Source organism: Pelmatolapia mariae, linkage group LG10_11 (genome assembly GCF_036321145.2).
Source record: "Pelmatolapia mariae isolate MD_Pm_ZW linkage group LG10_11, Pm_UMD_F_2, whole genome shotgun sequence".
Classification (NCBI taxonomy): domain Eukaryota; kingdom Metazoa; phylum Chordata; class Actinopteri; order Cichliformes; family Cichlidae; genus Pelmatolapia; species Pelmatolapia mariae.
Genome location: NC_086236.1, coordinates 32,960,190 through 32,984,019, shown reverse-complemented (window position 1 = coordinate 32,984,019; position 23,830 = coordinate 32,960,190). Strand labels below are relative to the sequence as shown.

The following is a 23,830-nucleotide window of genomic DNA, read 5'->3' as shown; positions in this document are numbered from 1 at the left end:
TTCTGATGACGGTCAACGTTCTGCTGATGAAAAAATGTCGCCGGTGACTGAAACTTTTACAGGTGAAGCATTTTCCACAAAGCCTTGAATAAATTATAGTGACAGAAAGGGGCCACAAGATGGCGCCATTTTTCACGTAGTACATACCGCCTGTTGGCTGTTTGATATACGTTTACACCACTCCATGAGTATTGTGCATAAAGTTTAAAGTATTCCTCAGGCTCATGACTTCGTTTTCCTTTCTGGCTGAATTAAAATAAATTAATTTAAATAAATGATGGAGAGATGAACATCATAGATTTCCTTTGACGCTTTGTGTTCCTACTCTTGTGACCTGTGATGGTATTTCTTTTGATGTATAATCCCACTTTAGACTACCAATCGTCAGTCGACGGAAGTTGCGTCACCACAACAACAACACGTACCGGGACAGCGAAGCAGCCGGTAAGTCCGCTATTTTTTATGGAAACTGGCATTTCTTTTATGTTTACGGTAAGTTATAGACTCTAAGACGCTCCTGGACTTAACTGAAATTACATTTAACTCTTACTTTAGGGTAAATGTTAGCTGCGCGCTAGCCAGCATCTAATGCATTACACCCATTTCTACGGTGGCCCCTAGAGACAAAGCACTTGCAAACCCCAAAGCACTTGCAAACCCCAAAGCACTTGCAAACCCCAAAGCACTTGCAAACCCCAAAGCACTTGCAAACCCCAAAGCACTTGCAAACCCCAAAGCACTTGCAAACCCCAAAGCACTTGCAAACCCCAAAGCACAACAGAAGTGCTCCAGGACGCTAGGGGCAGTGTTGAGCTTTTGTTACCTAGTAACTACACAAGCCATGAAGTACCAATGACCGACGCGCTTCCCAGGTTGCCTAGCAACCATGATACTAACGGCTGGAAACGTGTCATACAACTTTGTTTGACAGAAACGAAGGAGAACATATTTTGTTTGTTTGTTTCTACAAGAGCTTTGTGTGATTTGATATGTATCTGAGGCTGAGACCACAGTACAGTAAAACATGATTTTTGGGCTTCATTTCTGTACTGAACAGTCATTTAAGATTAGTTAGTAAATAACAATTTGCTAATGTTGTTCATGAGACTAAAGTCATATCACTTTGGTAATGTAAATATTATATGGCCAATATTATAGTTATTATATTAATCATTATTAGTTATTACGGCAGTTAACATGAACTCTGTGTTAAATACTGAGCTTACAGATTCAAGTTGCAGTTATTTGTCTTATCACCTTAAATCTTCACTCAAAGACAAGTATCTTTGACAGTGTGTGCGTGTGCGTGCGTGCGTGCGTGTGTGTGCGTGCGTGCGTGTGTGCGTGTGTGTGCGTACGTGTGTGTGTGTGCGTACGTGTGTGTGTGCGTACGTGTGTGTGTGTGCGTACGTGTGTGTGCGTACGTGTGTGTGTGCGTACGTGTGTGTGTGCGTACGTGTGTGTGTGCGTACGTGTGTGTGTGCGTACGTGTGTGTGTGCGTACGTGTGTGTGTGCGTACGTGTGTGTGTGCGTACGTGTGTGTGTGCGTACGTGTGTGTGTGCGTACGTGTGTGTGTGCGTACGTGTGTGTGTGCGTACGTGTGTGTGCGTGCGTACGTGTGTGTGTGCGTACGTGTGTGTGCGTGCGTACGTGTGTGTGTGCGTACGTGCGTGCGTGCGTACGTGTGTGCGTACGTGCGTGTGTGTGTGTATACGTGTGTGTGTGTATACGTGTGTGTGTGTATACGTATCGGCCTTAAAATGCGGCCTACAGCCCAAATCCGGTCATTGGTACTTCATGGCTCGTGTAGTTACTAGGTAACAAAAGCTCAACACTGCCCCTAGCGTCCTGGAGCACTTCCGTTGTGCTTTGGAGTTTGCAAGTGCTTTGGAGTTTGCAAGTGCTTTGGAGTTTGCAAGTGCTTTGGAGTTTGCAAGTGCTTTGGAGTTTGCAAGTGCTTTGGAGTTTGCAAGTGCTTTGGAGTTTGCAAGTGCTTTGGAGTTTGCAAGTGCTTTGGAGTTTGCAAGTGCTTTGGAGTTTGCAAGTGCTTTGGAGTTTGCAAGTGCTTTGGAGTTTGCAAGTGCTTTGGAGTTTGCAAGTGCTTTGGAGTTTGCAAGTGCTTTGGAGTTTGCAAGTGCTTTGGAGTTTGCAAGTGCTTTGGAGTTTGCAAGTGCTTTGGAGTTTGCAAGTGCTTTGGAGTTTGCAAGTGCTTTGGAGTTTGCAAGTGCTTTGGAGTTTGCAAGTGCTTTGGAGTTTGCAAGTGCTTTGGAGTTTGCAAGTGCTTTGGAGTTTGCAAGTGCTTTGGAGTTTGCAAGTGCTTTGGAGTTTGCAAGTGCTTTGGAGTTTGCAAGTGCTTTGGAGTTTGCAAGTGCTTTGGAGTTTGCAAGTGCTTTGGAGTTTGCAAGTGCTTTGGAGTTTGCAAGTGCTTTGGAGTTTGCAAGTGCTTTGGAGTTTGCAAGTGCTTTGGAGTTTGCAAGTGCTTTGGAGTTTGCAAGTGCTTTGGAGTTTGCAAGTGCTTTGGAGTTTGCAAGTGCTTTGGAGTTTGCAAGTGCTTTGTCTCTAGGGGCCACCGTACATTTCTAGTCTTTTCAAGTGGCTACACCTGATGATGGCGACACTAGCAATTCGTGTTATAATTCCAGATGCCCCTGCACATCGTCAGCAGGCCGGGTGAGAAGTATGGTCTTCACCAAACCTCCACAGGAGCTGCTCAGCCGAGTCGCTGCCTTCACTCACGCACAGACTGTATCCACGCGCCTTCACATCTGCAGTACCCGGTGGTGCTTTCCGTGGCTCGTTACAAACGATGTGACATATATGAAGTCGTAAGTGTATCGTGTATTTAATATCGTACTAGGCAGATTTACTGCACTGCCATTTACTACACATTTACCCGTGTATGGCTATGTTGCTCATTGTAAACTTTCTTTAAGTGTGTAACATTCACAATGATACTGTTGATGGTAACGTGTATGATTCCAGCGTACCTGACAGGCACTTTTGACTTTTTGTACACAGTTGATTATGTAAAGCCCCTCGCATTGCATTCATAATCAAGTTCACTGATTGACTACCCTGCAGTGCTGTATTCCTGTTTCATCCACTTTAATAAAGTGTCCTGTGTTATAGTAACAGTGAGTTGTGGATTCACTTAATGAATGCCTAAGTTGGGCTTTAGTCTGCCTTAGACTTACTGATCTTCTTTGAATCAACATCACAATAATCCTAAGGGCACTGACAAAACATACAAGTATAAATAAGTAAAATCTATAGAAAGAGAAATATGTTTGATACGTTTTTATTAAGTTGCACACAAATAGCATTCTCTGCCAACAGGCTCAGAAGACAAAACTATGTAGAGACTGTGGAGGCAAATTTCTTTTCTCATGTATTAATCACATGTTTAATCATATCGCATTTAGTTATAGTAATATCACGTTCTCACTTTACTATAGTAAGAGCACTCCCATCACCAGTTTACATGCATGTGGAATGTTAACACAGTGAGGCTATTGTAATGGGAGACGTTAAACAGATAGTGGGATGATCCTAGTGTTTCACTGGGATGCTCTCTCCACATTGCAATGTGTTTATTAAACCCACTTCAAATCAAGCTCACTGGGTGTGTTGCAGGTTATTGTTAAAATGTCCATAAGAAAACACATAACAGACCGGAACCACAGAAGCAATGTGTACAAGCAGGTGGCAAACACAAGTATTTGTACAACACATGCCTCTGCAAAAGCTTCAGTGTTTCCTGGAATTGATTTGGAAACAATAACAGAGCTATTATCTATCTGTTATGACAGTCAAATTTCCCCCAGATAGTCTTGGTTGAGGTCGAGTGACTGTGAAAGGTATATGATCACAGCATTTTCATAATGAACTATTCAGTGACCCCTCTTCAAATACTTTGTCACAGGACAAACATAATCTCTCATAGCAACTTTGTCATGATTTTACAACTCTTTTACCTTTGACAAGTGGACCCTAACATGGCAGCAAAGTGCAACAATGTCTCTTCGTGTACGGGTCCAGAGTTCACAGTATGGATTTAATTTCTTGCATGTCTGTAAATGACAGTACAATGATATGAATAATTCTTCACATTTTACCAGTATAAAAGTAAAACAATTACATCGTCTCATCGGGGCAACCTAAAAGACTCCTTTAATGGCTAGTCTTTGTACATCATAATAACACAGAAGAGAAGAAAGCAATTCATTCTCGATTGCTGTTAATTTCAGGGGATTTTCCAACCTGTTTTGGTTCAAAAGAGCCAAAGGAAAATCCTCATCAATGTTAGAGAGACAACTACATGCTTTTATTGCATGTGCACTGATAATGCTTACTGTCCTGTCATTGTAAGCCAGTCAAAATACATAAATAACACATTGTGATCATGCTGAAGACCACAGATGGCAGTCCAGGCGTCAGGTGGGATAAAGGAGCTGGAAACATCACCTGATAAAGAAAAAAGACAACAGACTGAATGAAAAAGAGAAGTCTCCTTTATTGCACATTTTTCACCAATCACAAGCCTCTTCTCTCCCCTTCTTCCACTCTAGACTTTTGACCAATCAGGTATCCCCTTCTTCCCCCTTCTGCCACCCTAGACTTTTGACCAATCACCGATCAGGATGAATTGCACTAGGGTGTACCCCCCCCCCCCCCCCCTCACCCTGTGGTAGCTGGGATAGGCTCCTGATAGGCTGATAAGGATACGTGGAAGAGGATGGATGGATAATAAAGCAACATGAGAATAAATGAAAGCAAAAATATTATGCAAGCATCAAGGCAAAAAGGAATTTCAATTGGCTTACAAAAATGAAGTCAGAACAGCGCAGCTAATATTATGTAACTTTAGGTGGTACAGTGCAACATCAATTTTGTCTATACAGAAAGAAATCCTGTGCTCTAAACAACGGAAACAGTTAAGGGAGACGAGACACAGAAAAAGAGGACACACACACACACAAAGGTACACAAAGGACAATGATACAAGGGGAACCTAACCTAGACATAATTGCACATGTGTGACTTTTTTAGTCTCAGACAATTTGCATGTTAATGATCAAGGAACTGACCTCACAGCCGATTGTTTGTCAATGGTGCTAGTTTCAGTCATTGTGTAAATGTATTGTTTTGTACTATTTATAAGGTTGGGGAAACCTGTAGCCAGCTGAGACTGAAGAAGTGACTTGGTTGAGTGACAGAATGTTTTTCCCACTGAAAACGCTACGTCGAGATTTACAGAGTCAATCTTTTGGGATCTTATAAGGACATTTTAAAAGCTTACTTAGCATGGTTGTTTTTTGTGGGTTTTCTTTTTTGCTTGTTTAAGAGAACAGTAATTGTATTTTGTTCATTTCATGAAGAATATAATCTCTGCTAACACTGTAGCTGTGATTGACTGGTGTTCCCTGAATGCCTCACATACAGCTCCAGGACATTCAGCCAAGAGTCACTGATCCAACTTCAAGATTTAAATCCCGGATGAGCCCATGTGGTGTTTAAGACTTTGCTGCTTCCCTGTTGACTACTGTAATTTGTTACTATCAGGATTTTCTGAAAAACAAAGCAAAATTGACAGGGAACAGAAAGGGAGAGCATTTTTCTCCTATACTGGCTCCTCTGCACTGGATCCCTCTTAAATCCAGGACTGAATATAAAATACTATTTTTACTTTTAGAGTCTACTTTTTTACATGACACTGTGCACTTCAGGACTTTCAAATATGAAGGTTTTTTTTTAGAGTCAAACAGGAGCTTGTCCTTAGTCATGTTGCTGCTGAGTGATCTTATGAAGTGATGATTTTCATCCATGTAACCTGACAAACATTATTGTTGTTTTGGTTAATTTTCACACACTGCTAAAGCTTTGAGCACTTTCCTATTTTCTACTCACTCAGCTATGTGCTTCCATGTTTCATTTGAACTTCTTTGGTCCATCCACATAAATCCATCCATACACACACACGAATCGTCCTGTACCAGAAAGAGATCTGATGAAGGAGGAGCAGAGGGGAAAAGCTCTTCATTTATGTAAGGCTTTTCTCTGTTTTTGCACTTTTTTCTTTCAGTTTTAAATCAGTGTGAGTTTCTCCAGCAGGCTTCCTCCTCGTCTCCCATCCAGTACAACATGGTAGGCTAAACCTCACTGGGATTTATGTAGCACCTCTACAGCCTCATTCTAGAAAATTCATACACAATAACATTCACAGCTGTTTATTGCTGTATAAAGACTATGCAGAAGCAGAAGGTACTGGCTCATCAAACTCTCAACAGCAATAATGTAGACATATGAAGTTGGTGGGATTGTTGCAAAGCAAACAATCAGGCTGTTAGGGTGAACCTGTGAAGTGTTTTAGCTTTATGGATATCAAAGTGTTGCTCAGTGAATCGACCAATAAAATCTGACACCTTGTGGACAGATGATACCATTACAGCTGATAGAATCACCGGGTTTGTTCTTTTTAGGGGTTATTTTTATGCCTCCAGTGTAACAGTGTGAGTTGTGTTGAATTACTGCGGGTTCAGTAGAGGTCTCAAGACACCAGTCCTCGAGGCCTGGAGTTGCCCACCCCTGCTGTAGAGGATGTATAGGTCTGATCTTGGAAAAACGAAATGTGTTTGGCAAAAAGATGAAGATCAAAGAATCTTTTTCAGTTCACACAGAAAACTCTGATCCCAGGATGTTTTTAAGGGATTGACATACTTTTGCGATCATTGTATTTGCTGATTATTCATCAGTTCTGTATCGGTTCCCTCTGTCCTCTCCATGCTGACCTCCTACTTCCTGTCCATCTCTCCACCTCAAGCTATCTACTCCATTCCTCTGCTATCCTGGTTTGTGTGTTTACATGTGTGTGCTTGTTTTTGTGCAGTAGCGGGACTTAGTGGGGATTTTCTGCCTGTTGGTTCCACACTTCTGCTGGCAATCAGGCACCTGCCTGTGATGACCTTGTCCCAAACCGCTACTTAAAGGAGTGGCTGAGCCTCTCTTGGTGCTGGATTGTTTAATGACAGATCCTTGTCAGCTTTTTTCTAACAAAAAACTCCCAAGGAAAACCCTGTGTCCCTTCAAGCTCATTCATCAATCCTTCCTTCCTTCTATAAGCTCGCCAAGAAGACAAAATTGGTAAAACTTGGAAAACAAGAAAAAACAAAAAACAAAACTCACAAACAGCTGATCTTTTTTAATTTTAATTGAAAATATAATACAAGGCATTTTCAATGAACATAAATATGGAAGATACAAGTGCACACTGCACATTATTGTCTACAGTTTAGGCCGTCTGTATAAATAAGCATATTTGTTTGGCCACCAACTTGTCCACAGCAGTTATACAATCCACGCTGGTTTATAACTCAGTGTGATAGTGAGCACTTCTTTCACTTTTCTTAATGTGCTTTTTATACATGTACAATACAAAAATAAAGGCTTGCGTTGAATACATTTGAATGTCCATAATGTACACTTTTAAAGGACACAGAGTCTTAAATGCACAGCAAACAGATTTCCTCTTTTCTTTCAACTTCCCTCATGAAATCTTGGCTTTAGTCTTGAGCTTATATTCTCAAGTGGTTTGCATGAGATGCTTTTACAGTATGTTTTCCTTCAACATCATCAGCCTTCATCTCAGAATGTCATGTAAATAATTGTAAAAATATCTGTGCATATTAACCAAAAAAGCTTAAATAACAAACATATGCTCCAGTGTAATTACACTACAGCAGAATATGACCACGCTTTCTTCTCTTTTCCAAATCTAAATCATATTCAGTAACAACAGACATTACAAATAGCGCTAACGTGTAAAAACATAACAAATAGTTTTAGCTCTTAACTTTTGAAAAGAAGTTCTGGGATCATTCAGTGTATTAAAATGACCTTAGCTATTTGGATACATTCTTACAAATGTGATTTTTTACAAAACAGTGCCTCCCTCACAGCAGTTTTTATTCAAAATATGTCCACACATTTTGGAAATGGAAAATAGTCTCTGAACCAAATCTAGTTTATTCGTTTCAGATTAGAAGCAAACTGAAACACATTTGTTAACTTCCAAGGTCCATGAAGAAAGTCTAAAGAGGTCTAGATTCCAGGAATATCGGTAGCGTATAGAACAACATTGCTGAAAGACTGATGGTCCTGCAATAATGTTGATGGAGTCTTTAGGTTTTTAGCCAAAAACTCCATCAGATTGAATGAAACTTCATAAAATGGCTCAAATTTGCTGACCTAACATTGTATCTCGAGGCTTCTAAACAGACTCTCGTGCGCTTTATGCTTGTTAACATTTCCCCCAATATTTCTGTCAGTAGAATGTGAATACTTGATATACTCAAGTAAAGAAACTATAGAATTTTTTCAAATGTGCTACACAATTGTATATCCACAATTTTTTTTTTTCCAAGGAGTTTAAATACATAAGTACTGAAGTGTGGTGGACTATTTTGAAAGGAGACCTGCCTTATGGTTCTAATCCTGATGCGATGCATAGCGGTGCTCTGCTGCTAGCTGATATATTTGGTGGCCTCTTTTTGATCTTCAGTTCAATTGAATTTTATTTATACAGCAAATCACAACAACAGTTGCCTCAAGGCGCTTTATATTGTAAGGTAGACCCTACAATAATACAGAGAAAGTCATATTATTGTTAGTTGCCCAACAATAATATGACCCCCTATGGGCAAGCGCTTTGGCAACAGTGGGAAGGAAAAACTCCCTTTGAACAGGAGGAATCCTTCAGCAGAACCAGGCTCAGGGAGGGGCGGTCATCTACCACGACCGGTTGGGTTGTGGCAGATAGCCGGTTGTATATTTTTTCAGTTTTCTTGATCCACTGCTGGTCAAAGAAGGTGGCTCCTACTCCCTCTTGTTAAAAGCGAGAGCTTTATCCTCACTGTGCAACACTGTGTGATCACCGGGTGTCTTTCTCTAATGCTATAAGCTCTTTGCGCAAGTCTAGAAGAACAGGTCCAAATAATGAATGTATGTAATGAATTTATGCCGATGACGCAGATGATGACTTAGTTACAAAAGAATGCCAACACAAAGTGGTAATAAAGGCAAACATGTCCCCTGTTTCGCCGTCCATCCATCCATTTTCTTCCGCTTATCCGGGGCCAGGTCGCGGGGGCAACAGCCCAAGTAGAGAAGCCCAGACCTCCCTCTTCCCAGCCACCTCCTCCAGTTTATCAACGCCTTACCAAGGCGTTTCCAGGCCAGCTGAGAGATATAATCTCTCCAGCGTGTCCTGGGTCTGCCCCAGGGCCTCCTCCCGGTGGGACATGCCCGGAAAACCTCCCCCAGGAGGCATCCTTGTCAGATGCCCGAACCACCTCAGCTGGCTCCTTTCGATGTGGAGGAGCAGCGGCTCTACTCTGAGCCCCTCCCTAATGGCCGAACTTCTCACCATATCTCTAAGGGAGAGGCCAGCCACCCTTCGGAGGAAGCCCATTTCCGCTGCTTGTATTCGCAATCTCATTCTTTCGTCACTACCCACAGCTTGGAGGTGCTGATTCTCATTCCCACTTCTCATCTCTGCTTTTTGCAGATGATGTGGTCCTGTTGGCTTCATCAGGTGATGGCCTCCAGCTCGCCTGTTTCTGTTGTCCATAAAGGCTGCACCCAACAATGTGCTACCAATTACCCCCAAAATTCACATATTTACAATTTGAATGCTGCAGGCAACTTTAAATTATTAGTTATTAGTACTATTCAAGAATATAAGCAAATTTAATGCTCTGCAGTCCTAAACAGAGCTCAGTATTAACAGAAGCTTTTGCTCATCTGTATTTAAAGAAGTGAGTTTAAAAGCATTTTATAAGTTGAAAACCCAACAGAAGCAAAGCCAAAAAAAAAAGGATTAGGATATTTTGCAAAGGCAAACTTTATCACACAACACATTATATTGTTTTTTGATGTCTGGTGCTGAAATAGAGTTAATAATACATAGATTAAACCCAGTGTTTATGAGCAACATTCTCCTTCTTAAACAGTAATGACCTATGAGTCCTTCAGGTAGTTTCTCTAAATAAAGACAATGGATAAAGTGTAGCATGCTGGTGCTCTTTTTTTTTCTGCCCGTGAGATTAGTACACACGGGGTTCCAGCTGCGGTTCATAAATGGCAGGAGGAAAACAGTTTGGAAGAAATTACATTTAAAAATCTAAATCTTAAAAACGAAAACATTAAAATCCATGAAGTAGAAAAGAGGATACTGGACAAATGTATGAAAATCATATCTATACATAGTTTCAAATGTGTACAGTGCATACAGAGTACAAAAGAACTATAAGTAAGTATATTTAAAGGAAGTAAACAGTGTGTCTGAGAGCTTGTTGGCATCAGTAAATGACCTTTTCATTTTGAATTCTTTGCTAAATATTAAAGTCCCTTTGAAAAATCAGCAATTGACCCTTTGTGAGAACGTAAAGGGACAGTATTCCTTTAGCTCATGCTAGACTAGAGATCCGGCCTGGTTCTGTGCAGGAACCATAATGGGCACTCCTCCCATTCGGGAGATGTTGGAGGCCATGATGGTGGAGGTGGGTAGTGGTGGCGGGGAGGGAGCGGTCTGGAGCTGCAGCCGAGGCTGGTTGTACGTTTGCGGCAGCGCCTGTGCCTGGGGCAACTGGGTGTAGCGCTCGGGTCTGGGCATGGAACCGCCATTGCTGCCGGCCTCGGGGGACAATGGCTGTTCACGTGGCAGGGTGATGTTGTTGTTGTAGCTGTAATGGGTGGGAGTGGAGGCCCCTTGGTGGCGGGACGGTCTATAGCCGGCATTGCTGCCTGTGGCGGTGATGATGGATGCAGTGTCTGAGGGGGGGCGCTGTGGATACTGCTGCAGGTGGTGGTGGTGGTTGTTGTGGTGATGGGAGGACTCTTTGTGGTGTGGGCTGGAGGCGATGGAGGACAGGGTGCCATTCTTGGAGATGATGTCAGAACCCATGCCGCTCTTAGCCCATGACACACGCTTGGGAGCCTGAGCATCCTCCCTGTAGACATTGAGGTGTAGGATTACTTATTTGTGACGTGTAGATTACTTTTAGAAATGCATAATTAGTTCACAGTAACACTGAAATGGAGTACTTCATTAAATCTTGAAACTATGGTAATTTGTTTCTGCTATCACAGGATATGAAAATTAAATCTGAAATACAGGCTTCTTAAACAGGTGTTCTTCTCTTAGACTGGGAAAAACAAAAGCATCGAGTCGATGGTTCAAGCAGCAGCAAATACCCAGTGCTAGTGATAGAATCACTTTAGTTTGAGAAATGTGCAAGATCAAAATGTGCATTCCTGTGCAATTGGTGTAAGCCAAAAATAAAACCTGGGTCATCTGCAAAGGACTAAAATGAATTTGATTCAAAGCAGCAGCAACAAGAACTTCATCTACCAACGCTGCGACTTGTGACTTGCCTGAACTGACACTGTTTAGAACTGTGGCAAAAGGGTCCTGGTTCAGATCTGCTGGCCAGCTGAGATGCTGTTACGAATTTTAAATGATAAAATTCTGCTTGCATTTAAGCCACATTGACTCACTTGATTTCATTGGCCAAGTCATCCTCGCTGTTTCTTCTCCTTATCAGGAAGACAAAAGCGAGGCACACAAAAAGGAGGAAGATGAAGCCAGCCACTGAGCCAACTGTGGCACCAACAATCACCCCCACTTTATTGGCTGGAATTAAAGAACATACAATTACTATCTCAAAGAATTTAAAAACACTTTTATTACCTCATTTTGTGTAGAATCAATAGTACTTGTATAGCACTGGCTAGAAAAGCAGATTAATGTTTGATATTTGAGTCATGTAAAGATGTCCTTTCTGTTTGACATAAAGATGGACTAATCAGGTGACCAGTTGTGTTGTGGCCTAGCAAATCAGTTTTAAGCTACAATTCAGTTTCATTTATATAGGTACAAATCACAACAGCTGTTGGCTTAAGGCGCTTTATATTGTAATGTAAAGACACTACAATAATGCTGAGATGTTGATCACTAATTTACCGCTGTCCATTGTTTTCAGGCTTCTGCATCATTATATATTCCCAGGATGCCAGGTTGTGTTGGGCATGGTTGGCTGTCCAGACTCATGTTAAAGTAAGACAAATTCAGCCAACTATGACAAAAGTATAAAGTATATAATTTTCTTAGTTGCTGAATAGAAAAGTCAGCTAAGCTAATGGTTAAGCTAAATGTCACAGACTTATGCTAGCAACGTTAAACATGTCTGGCAAACAGGGTTTGTTTTTTACTTTGAATCTGTGTAAGTCACGAGTGATAGGGATTTATAGTGATACTTTTGTTAAATTATTGTATATTTGTAATATTTTAATGTATATGTAAGCAAGTTCGCTGCATATTCATTTAGTTTTCTTATGACGTGTGAGCAGTCATAAGAAATTAGTACGATATGATCATGTCCAACAGAAATAATTGAGACGCGTGAATGGAATCATTAATTACATCGATACTCGCTGTTCATGCTGAGTGTGACTGCTTGATAATAGTGTATCTGAATGTGTGGTCCATTACTATTTTTCATCACTTATTTTTATTAATAAACCATAACCAGGGTTACACTTGCTGCGTACAGTTGGTAATGTGCAGGTCGATTTCGCAGGTCTTTTCTGCCACCGTGTTGCTGGCTGTGCACACGTATTTCCCCGACATGTTGCTGCTCAGGTTGTTCAGCTTCAGAGTGCCAGTCTTCTCATCTAAAACCGCAGTTTACATGGAAAAGACAGTCAAACACACATGAAGACACATTATTTCCCATGTATATGCACACACACAACAACACAAAATTAGTCTACAAATACACGCGATGATTTGACAAATCTACTCTTCAAACAAAACAAGAGCGAGTGCTTCATACTGAAAAGTAAAGATGCTATTAGAGAACTCCACCAATCAGATGCTTCCTTACGAGCAAGAATGGGTTGTCAGTGGCCATTCAATAACAGTTCTCAAAGATGTGCTAAGTGACAATCCCAAAAGATGGCGTGCAATTCACATTTATAGCAAACAATGATTCTTTGTTTTTTTGCTGTGCACTCACTGAGCATGGGTGAGAAGAAGACCTCAGAGGTGGGGCTGGTTTTCTTCCACTTGTACAAAGGGATAGGTTTCCCAGAGCTGGACATGCAGATCAGAGTAACATTTCCTTTTACCTCTGGCTTCCCTGACATAGAGCACTTCGGAACAGAAGGAGGGACTGAGGGGAAAGGATTATGTAATGTTTTATTACAAGATTTTCTGTTTTACTGTTTCACAGTGAATCTGAGAAGTACAGCTGTGCGACTGGTGAATTTCTCTTACCTTTCACATCCAGGGTAACCGTTTCAGTAATACCATCATTAACATTCTGAAAGATGTAGCTTCCCGAATCGGACTCCCGGGTGTTGTTGATGTAGAACGACACATCTGATGATGGCATCTGACGTAAGAAACCGACACGGCCGTTAAACTGTCCCTCAAACACCTTCACCGTGTTTTCGGTGTAGGAGATTATCTGGACAGAAGGACAGAAAGCAAGCGTCACATGAAACAAAAAGAAGATTAAAAAAAGGTTTTTTTTGGTCTTTTAGTACATAAAAGAAAGCACAAGAAGAAGTAGTTGTGCATAACAGATATCACTGACCTGTGTCACTGACATCCAGGTCAGTGATGTAATGGACTTTGTATTTATCCAAAACATTTCCAGAGATTTATTTGCTAAATATCCAAGTGCAAGACTTCAAAGAAAAGAAAGTTTCACTAACACTGGTAAAATCAGCAGTGCTTACAGAGAGACAAGTTCAGGACATCTTCAACAACTCACCTTAGTATCACTGACATTGGACAGAAGTGAGCTTCACTGACTCATCAACCTATGTGAGTGAAGTTGGCCCCCCCACCTTCTTCAAATCTAACAAAAGTGGTATCAAACGTTTGTGCTACGTTTGTGCTGCAAAAATTTTCGTTTGTGCTGCTTTCATTTTAAAGATATTAATAAAAATTTCTAGAGGTCATTAGAGGTCAACCAGCCCCCCCCACATTGATGGAATCAAACAAAATTGATGTCAATCAACTGTGCTACGTTTGTGCTGGTTTGTGCTGCAAAAATTTTCATTTGTGCCGCTTTCATTTTAAAGATATTAATAAAAATTTCTAGAGGTCCCCCCACACAGGTTGATTCTGTTCATCTGGACATTTTCAGTGGGAGAAAATTCTCGTCACTCATCCAAGTGACTTCTTCAGTCTCAGCTGACAGCAGGTTTCCCCAACCTTATAAACAGTACATTTACAGTGAAGAGAGATGTTACATCTGTCTTCACTTGCATCCCAGTCACAGAAGCGTTGGAGGTAGTTTGTAAGAGATTACAGGATCACCCTAACCTCAGCAACAGGACCACTCTCAGCACTGATCAATTGTGTTTGCTTTTGGAACTGTGTCTTAATTCCACCTATTTTGCATAAGGGTCAGTAGTACAGACAGAAACATGGGTGTGCCATGGGTTCCCCAGTTTCACCCATTGTGGCCAATTTGTGCATGGAGGAGGTGGAAAACCAGGCTTTGTTATCTGTCACGGCAGGTTAAGCCGATGTGTTTGGAAACAGGACCCAAAAGCAGATACTGTAGGAGACAGAAGTCAACTTAAACCAAAAGAGAGCCTTTATTAGGGCTCTACTACTAAACTGAGAACAGGCTATGACAACTATGAAACTGTGACCAAACTATGATGAGACTATGGCGTAGCACAACAGACGACCTGACAATGAAACACAGAAAACAGAGGACTTAAATACACAGGAGGTAATCAGGAGGTAAACATATGGGGAAACAGCTGACTGAAATTAAACATAATGATGTCACAGGGAAGTGAAGCTAAACACAATGACAAAAACGCACCAGACCCCTTTAGAATAAAACATGAAACAGAGAAAAATACAATAATCAACAAAATAAAACAAAAATACACAAAAAACTGGGTCTCAGACCCAGTACCGTCATGGTTCCTGGGTAGTTCTCCTACACAGGAACACCACCAAGTCATGGTTCTGGTATGTGGATGACACCTGGGAGAAAATCAAATCTCAGGACATACCAAAATTTACGGATCACATTGACTCCACATTCTCCTCCTGAAGGCCCGCAACACTGCCTTCAGGTCAGGAGATGCACACGCCTACAGTATAGCTAGGGCTAAGCTAAAGAGGGGTATCAAAAAAGCCAAACACCATTACAAAAAGAAGGTAGAAGAACACTTCTCCAACTCCAACCCCCGACGCATGTGGCAAGGACTCCAGACCATTACAGACTACAGGACCACCAAACCCTCCCCTGCATCCTCCTTCCTCAACAAGCTCAACAACTTTTATGCTCATTTTGAGCGAGGGAATCCAACAACTACAACCAAAGCAGACGTGACGCCGGACCACCACCCACTGACTCTCTCCCCCACCGATGTAGGAGCGGTGCTGAGCAGGATTAATGTCCACAAGGCTGCATGTCCTGATGGCATCCCTGGGTGTGTTCTCAGAGCGTGTTCTGGGGAGTTTGCAGGAGTGCTGACAGACATATTCAACCTGTCCTTGGCCCACGCTGTGGTACCGGCCTGCTTCAACTCCACCTCCATCATCCCCATACCCAAAAACTCCAACCCATCAAGCCTAAACGACTACCGCCCAGTAGCCCTCACCACCATCATTACAAAGTGCTTAGAGCGGCTGGTCCTAGCACACTACAAATCCTGTCTCTCCCCCCCCACCCTGGACCCCCACCAATTTGCATACCGTCAGAAAAGGAGCACAGAGGATGCAGTCTCCATCATGCTGCACTCTGTCCTCTCACACCTGGACAATAACAACACCTACGCCAGAATGCTGTTTATAGACTTCAGTTCAGCGTTCAATACAACCCTCCCCTCACAATTCATCAGGAAACTGACAGACCTAGGCGTCAGTTCCCTCATGTGTAAATGGTTACTGGACTTCCTTACCAACCAGCCCCAACATGTCCAGCTGGATAACCACTGCTCATCTACAATTACAATGAACACCGGTGTACCACAAGGCTGTGTGATGAGCCCTTTCCTTTACTCCCTCTTCACCCATGACTGCAGACCTGCTGATGGTTCCAACACCATCATTAACTTTGCAGATGACACCGTGGTGATTGGCCTCATCAGTGACAACGATGGATCTCATCTGGACGACCAACTGCTCCAAGCTGGTCAAGAAGGCTCACCAGTGCCTCTTCTTCCTGAGGACTCTGATGAAGAACCACCTGTCCTCAGACATCCTGGTGAACTTCTATCGCTGTACCATCGAGAGCATCCTGACCAACTGTATAACAGTCTGGTATGGAAACTGCTCTGCCTCGGACTGGAAGGCGTTGCAAAGGGTCGTAAAAACTGCCCAGCGCATCGCTGGAGCACCACTTCCTGCCATACAAAACATCTACCCTTCTTCCTTCTGGGAGGCGCTACAGGAGCCTCCGGACTAAGACCACAAGGTACCGGGACAGCTTCTTCCCTACAGCTGTCAGACTCCTGAACTCCTGACATCTGACCAACATTAAACTCATGGACTGAACATACACATACAGACACCCCCAACCACCTACACACACACAACAGACAAAACAAACAAATGGACAACTGTACCCTCATACACACAACAATTAATCATTATGAATAATAATAATAATAATAATAATAAAGATAATAATCATTATGAAGTGCTTGTAACGGTTAGTCATGCATCAATTCAAATTATCTCTTTCCCCCAACCTGGATCCATTTGCGTTCGCATACCGGTCAAAACGCTTAACCGATGATGCAATTTCAACTGCCCTTCACTCAGCCCTCACACATCTAGACACTATAGACTCATACGTTAGAATGCCATTCATAGATTTCAGTTCAGCTTTCAACACCATCATTCACAAACTGGATCTGCAGAATCAACCTTTTGGGATTTACCTATCTGGATGATTAAGCATGCATCAAGATATTAATTTATTAATATTTTTAAAATGATAGCAGCACAAACAAAAATTTTTGCAGCACAAACGTAGCACAAACATTTGACATCAATTTTGTTTGATTCCATTAATGTGGGGGGGCTGGTTGACCTCTGATGACCTCTAGAAATTGTTATTAATATCTTTAAAATGATAGCAGCACAAACAAAAATTTTTGCAGCACAAACCAGCACAAACGTAGCACAAATGTTTGACATCAATTTTGTTTGATTTGGGTGATGTGGGGCTGGTTGACCTTTTAAACTTTACATTTTCATTGATATCTTTAAGACAGAAGCAGCACAAAAGACAATCTTTGCAGCACAAACCAGCACAAACGTAGCACAGTTGATTGACATCAATTTTGTTTGATTCCATCAATGTGGGGGGGCTGGTTGACCTCTGATGACCTCTAGAAATTTTTATTAAAATCTTTAAAATGAAAGCGGCACAAATGAAAATTTTTGCAGCACAAACCAGCACAAACGTAGCACAAACGTTTGATACCACTTTTGTTAGTTTTGAAGAAGATGGGGGGGCCAACTTCACTCACATCATCAACCTTTACTGGACTCTACACAAAGTTTTACAGCCTTCTCCAAAGCAACTACACATGATACATATTGGCAGCTGAGGTAAACAGTGCACGGCGGACTGACAGCCCACACTCACTACAATTCAACAGCAGCCAGAGTTCTTTGCCCAACAGTGGCCACCATAGATTATGCATAGGATTATGCACTTGAACTGGGTGGGCTAAGAAAAGTCGACTGCATTTTGCTATCTATTCACATCTGTGGTGAGATTTAACACACCCTATCTTTAAAAAGGTACGTTCTCAGTTTAAACATTGGACATGTTTTCTATGTTCAGTTGTGAATAAAACATGCAAATCACTGCATTCTGTTTTTATTAACATTTTTTGTAACTAGGGTTATAAATCACTGCAGATAGAAATAACAGATGACTAAAATAAAATCTAACCTTCACATTTCCACCTATAAGGCCAAATTAAACAGTAATATTAATGTTCTTGAACCTGATCTATAAATTCTCAGCTCTCATTCTCTGCAATTTAATTAACACAAATTATGCAGGTCTGTAGTATTAGATAAACACTACATTCTAACGAATATGGCTCTTGTACAATAAAAAAACAAAACACAACAAAAGAAGCCTGATATAAAACCTAGTTCCAGCACATGTATCTCTGCAGTGGAAGGGGCTGAAATACAGTATAAATAGAACGGTTCAAGGCAGATGCATCATTTACAGTAAAAGGTAAAGATGTTCTTAGATTAAAATCTGTTTTCTTTGAGTAATCTAGTCATCTGATGGTCTGGACCTTGATCACTTGCTGTAACTGATGGAACCTTGAATTCTGCTTTATACCAGAGAATCCTGAAGGACAATCTCCTGCCATCAGCTTGTATTCTGAAGTTCAATTACATTTAAGTTATGCACCAGGAAAGTGATCCAGAACACAGCAGCAAAAGAAAAAATGAAGGTTTTGGAGTGATCAAAATAGTCAAACACCGGACTTAAATCTGATTGAGATGCTTTGGCAGGACCTTAACCAGACCGTTTATTCTCAAAAGCCCTCCAATGTGAAAGAATTAAACCATTCTGCAAAGAAGAGTGGGCCAAAATCACTCCACAGTGATCTAAAAGCATCGTCGCCCGTTACCTTAAAGGTAAGAATGGTGAGGAGCAAAAACTGTCTGTTTAAGAGAGAAGATGAACTGAGGGGCTGCACCAAGACCTCATGCATTGGTATTTATGATTACTTTCAACTACAAATGATGCCAAGCAACTCTAATAGCATTCAAAAACAAAACCAAGAGCTGGAAAAGGCACAATAGGTTCTTGTCAATTATTTTCTCCATATTACTATTATTATATCATGCATAGTAAACATATATTAGCAGTTTGGAAAAAATCTCACTTAGTTACTTACATAATTAGTACCATACCACCCCATTAGAGCACTTTGCTCTCAGACTGCAGGCTTACTTGTTGTTCCTAGAATATTTAAAAGTAGAATGGGAGGAAGAGCCTTCAGTTTTCAGGCCCCTCTTCTGTGGAACCAGATTTGGATTGGGGAGACAGACACTATCTCTACTTTTAAAATTTGGGTTCAGAGTTTCCTTCTTGCTAAAATAGTATAGTTAGGGTGTGATCAGGTGACCCTGAGTTATGCTGCAATAGGTATAGGCTGCTGGAGGATTCCCATGATGCACTGAGTATTTCTTCTTCAGTCACCTTTCTCGCTCACTATGTGTTTATACATATCATTTCTAGTTAATAATCTCTGTCTCTCTTCCACAGCATGTCTTTTGTCCTGTCTTCCTTCTCTCACCCCAACCGGTCATGGCAGATGGCCCCGCCCTCCCTGAGCCTGGTTCTGCTGGAGGTTTCTTCCTGTTAAAACTGAGTTTTTCCTTCCCACTGTTACCAAAGTGCTTGCTCATAGGGGGTCATGTGATTGTTGGGTTTTTCTCTGTATTATTGTAGGGTCTACCTTACACTATAAAGTGACTTGAGGTGACTGTTGTTGTGATTTGGTGCTGTATAAATAAAATACAATAGAACTGAACAATTTGTCAGAGGGGAATTGCTCACTTTATCTTGTCTAAACACATAAGACTCTGAATAGATTGCAGTTAAGTTTTGTTCTTTTTATCAGTGAAAATGTTTTTACATTTAATGAATGTTTCTTCCTGTAAAGAGTAAAGTAAGGTGAGTCACTAAGGAAATAATAAAAAAAAAACCTGTATCCTTTCCCTTCCTGAGTTCTCTTTCTTCCCCTAAATCTATTTGATTGTGATCCTCCTTTTGGATCATCTATCTGCACAGCACAGTAGTATTAGAAACCTTTAAGTCTTTTCTTGTCTTGGCTTAATATATATTACACCTAAGTGTAATTGTTTCCTTACCATCTTCATCTGGCTGGTGTTAGGCATCAAAAAGTTCCAGGCGATACTCTTGGAATTTGGGGTGCCGCCAGTGTACCGGGCCTGCAGCTCCACATACTGACCCTCGATCACTTCTACATTTTTCAGGGGTATTAAAAAGTTGGCCCATATGCCTGGATGAAGGAAGAAAGGGAAAAAGCACACTGTAAAAATCACAGATTTTTTATTACTTTTATACACCACTGTACATGTAATCAATAATTGTAATCTCTATATTAATTTCTATTGTTAATCTCTGACTCTCACACAGTGTGTTTGTTGTCTGCCCCCCTCACAGCCAACCAGACGTGGTAGAAGAAAAAGCCGTCCCTCCCAGAGCAGAGGCTTCTTCCTATTAAAAGAGGTTTTTTTCTTCCCACTATCACCAAGTGCTTGCTCCAGTTGCTAGAATGTTCTATGTAATATTGCAGGGTTTATCTTACAGTATAAACTGCCTGAATGTTGTGATTCAATTTAATTGAATTCTGACTCTGAATCATTACCTGTACAGTTGAAGGTGCAGCAGGAAACATGTTTGGATTGTTCTTTGTTTCTCATGCCTGTTTCATGTTTGATGTCATATTTTTTTTTATAATAAAAAGGTTATAAGCAGAATAATATTATAAGATTAATGAGGATCTGCTTAGCTTCTTTTTAATAATTGCCATTGAAGAAAAAAGTTTGCTTCAAGGACATTATTATAAAACTGTATCCATGATTTTATATGCATGCGGCTCTTCTTACACAGTTTATAATGTTACATTACCACAGATGTTATCACAGATGAACTTGTGCATTATCTGGATTTAACGCAATAGTGATAATGAAAGCAAGCTGAATAGAGAGAGCACTATCACAGTGAAATGTAATGTTTATTTAAGACCACAGAGAGGCAGCAGAGAGCCAAAACACATCTGCAGCACACACAACCAAATCAGAAAAAAACAAGGTCTTTGCTTACATATTTATATGTGACACTTTTTTTTATTAGTTAAAGTGTTCATTTAAGTAGTTGATAAATATGACAAATAAATGACAGAGGCTATAAACCTCAGTCACCGACTGTGCATAATTTGTGTTTAGTGTAATCAAAGGTTTTCTCAGGGGAATGTCAGTCTCTCCTATAAAATGAGGGTGGTTTGAATCATGGAATTAGTCAACAGAAACCACATATCTCACCTTTTTTTCTCAGGGACCCATAACAGAGAAATGCAGAAAGTATGTGAACCCAATATAAATTAACACACACACACACACACACACACACACACACACTGGAGCATGACTTTTTGACAGTGGTCAAAAAGTATCAAATGGACAAGCATCTCAGTGCTTGTCCATTTGATACTGTTGACCACAGTATTTTACTACAGCAATTAAAACACACTGTTAGTATTAAAGGAATTGCACTGGAGTGGTTTGAATCAAGAGTACTAAGTGGACTTTTCCCATATTAGCTGCTCTTCATTGGCTATCAGGCCGCTCTCCTGTGGAACTAGCTCCCAGTTTAGATTAAGGGCATATGTGTGCTCTAATTTTGAAATACACTTAAAACCTTCCTTTTTGATAAAGCTTTTAGTTAGGACTGTATCAGGTGAGTCTGAACCTTCCCTTATTTATGCTGCAAAGGTTAGGCTGCTGAGGGCGCTTTGCGTTTCTTCTTCACTCATCTCTTTCCACTCTCTGTGTGTTTATACACCACTATTGCATTTAATAACTGGGAACTCTCTTCTCTTCTCTTTCCCCTTGCCCATGACTTATCACAATGGATGGCTGTCCCTCCATGAGCCTAGTTGTATCCGAGGTCTTTCCTGTTAAAAAGGAGATTTTCCTTTCCACTGTCACCAAATGCTTGCTCACAGGGCACAGAGTGATTTTGTAGGGGTTTTACCTTATAATATAAATTGCCATGAGGCTGTTGTGAATTGTCACGAGGACACGAGCACCTGGAACATGGCTGCCAACTCTAAAGTGCATTGTATGTTTGTGTGTACTCATCAGAACCATGGCATGTTCAATTCAATTCAGTTTTATTTATATAGCAACAAATCACATCAGCAGTTGCCTCGAGGTGGTTTATGTTGAAAAATGAAAGGCGTAGGCACATTATAAAAATTGACAGGACTCTTGTCAGCACAACTTTAATATGGAAAACCACTTACATGAACAAACATTCTTCATACCCCACATTATAGTTTCAAATAGACATTTGAAACAAGCTGTTTATACACTAATAAAAGTCATGCATTATGGATTAGCTTCCTTCACTGCACAGCAGTACCTTCCTGCTAATTAGTACCATTATTTAGATGCCACAGTTGTTACCGCAACAAAACTATTTACATGTAAAGGAAGTGATGTAATCAAGTAGGGGCTTCCCAAGCAAACTATTACCTGAAACAACAACAAAACAACTATTTCTGTGGTGGCTAAATATTCCAAAGCAGAGGGGTGGAGGTCAAGGCACGTGACTTGTAGTTATTAAAGTCCTAACAATTGAAATAATTTGACATCAGAAAAAATACTGATTGTAGGTTTTTTATACAGCATTGTGCAATGATGTACTGAATATCTGGGCTTTTTTAAGGCCAATTAACTGCATTATGGCTACTCTGGAGCAATAGAAACACAAAACTAACAAACAGATAATATTAAAAAACAGCACTATGATGTTGTGGATGTCAAATGTTTTATTAGAACTACTGTTAATCAATAACTGCCATTATTGCAACTGCACAATCAAATGAATTCTCAGAAAATTCATTTGAATTTTGAATTGTTTCTCAAAAAATTATTTGAGAACTGAAACAGAGACTTTATATGCAACTAGACTGCTGGTGATAAAAACAAAATAAAGCCAACCAGGTTTGCTTCTGTAGTGGACACAGAGTTGCTTATTTCATTACACTATTTAGCTTTTCTATTTCAACAGACAGTCTCTGGCACTGAGCAAGGAGCGCCCCCTGTGGCCAAAAGCTATAGAAATGTACACAGTGAGTTGAAACCCATTATAAGCTGAATTATTCTGATTTATAGCATTTAAAGCTCAATTTAAAGCATCACAGATTTGGCAAAATATCTTGTTGGATTTGAACTTGTTGGACTAATGAACATCTCTTGTGCTTTATTGCTTCTCCAGCCCTAAATTATACAGGTGAAATGTGAATGGCAACAATGCGCCATGTAAAGAGATCTCTATAGAGAGGAGGTGTAGGTATCAGTTTCTCAGTCACTGTGGAGATGGAGTAGATAAGTGACAGTGATGAGAGAATGTGTGGGCTATGCTCCTTTGGGAACATTGCTTCTAACAAAGAATCACACTAGTGAAGCCATAAGATAGACTAAATAAGGAAAGATGTGGAAGGTTAGCGTAAGAATAAATGCTGCTAAAAAGGGTGAAAGGAGAAAACAAGGAGAAGCAGAGATCCATTGTGTCAATGGCTCTTTAGGCCCTAAGAAGATTTGGTGCAGCAGTGAGATAGGCCTGTTGTTTATAGAGGTGCTGACTGATGGATGGTTGGATCAGTGGACATGTAGAGATGACAGAAAGAGGCTTAAATATAAATGCAATGAGTCACTGTAGAGTGGCTCTCTGATGATTGCTATAAGCTTAAAGGGAGCCCGATGAGAGGCTGCTGCATGTCTCACAGATTGGATGAAGGGAAGGAAGAGAAACGGAGACTCTCTGGGATGAAGAAGATTTTACTAAAGCTAAAACAGCAACAAGAGATCTTGAAATGTTTATATTTAGAATAGATGTAAAACTAGATCAGAGAATAGTGTGCCCGTGCAGAAATTGTTCTATTTGACACAAATTAGAAACTCCAGCAATGGATAAGTTCACTTTTTAAGC

General features: G+C 40.7%; 1 protein-coding gene across 1 annotated transcript in view; it reads right to left on the bottom strand.

Moving 5' to 3' along the window:
- Positions 1–7,193: 7,193 nt before the first annotated feature.
- Positions 7,194–23,830, bottom strand: part of esama (endothelial cell adhesion molecule a) — a 76,497-nt gene continuing 59,860 nt past the window's right edge. The window contains exons 2-7 of the mRNA XM_063485979.1: positions 19,960–20,111; positions 13,336–13,528; positions 13,076–13,231; positions 12,609–12,731; positions 11,556–11,691; positions 7,194–11,008 (exon numbers count right to left, since the gene is read on the bottom strand). Of these exons, the coding sequence (XP_063342049.1) occupies positions 10,471–11,008; positions 11,556–11,691; positions 12,609–12,731; positions 13,076–13,231; positions 13,336–13,528; positions 19,960–20,111 (1,298 nt within the window). The 3' untranslated portion in view covers positions 7,194–10,470. The remainder of the gene's footprint in view (positions 11,009–11,555; positions 11,692–12,608; positions 12,732–13,075; positions 13,232–13,335; positions 13,529–19,959; positions 20,112–23,830) is intronic.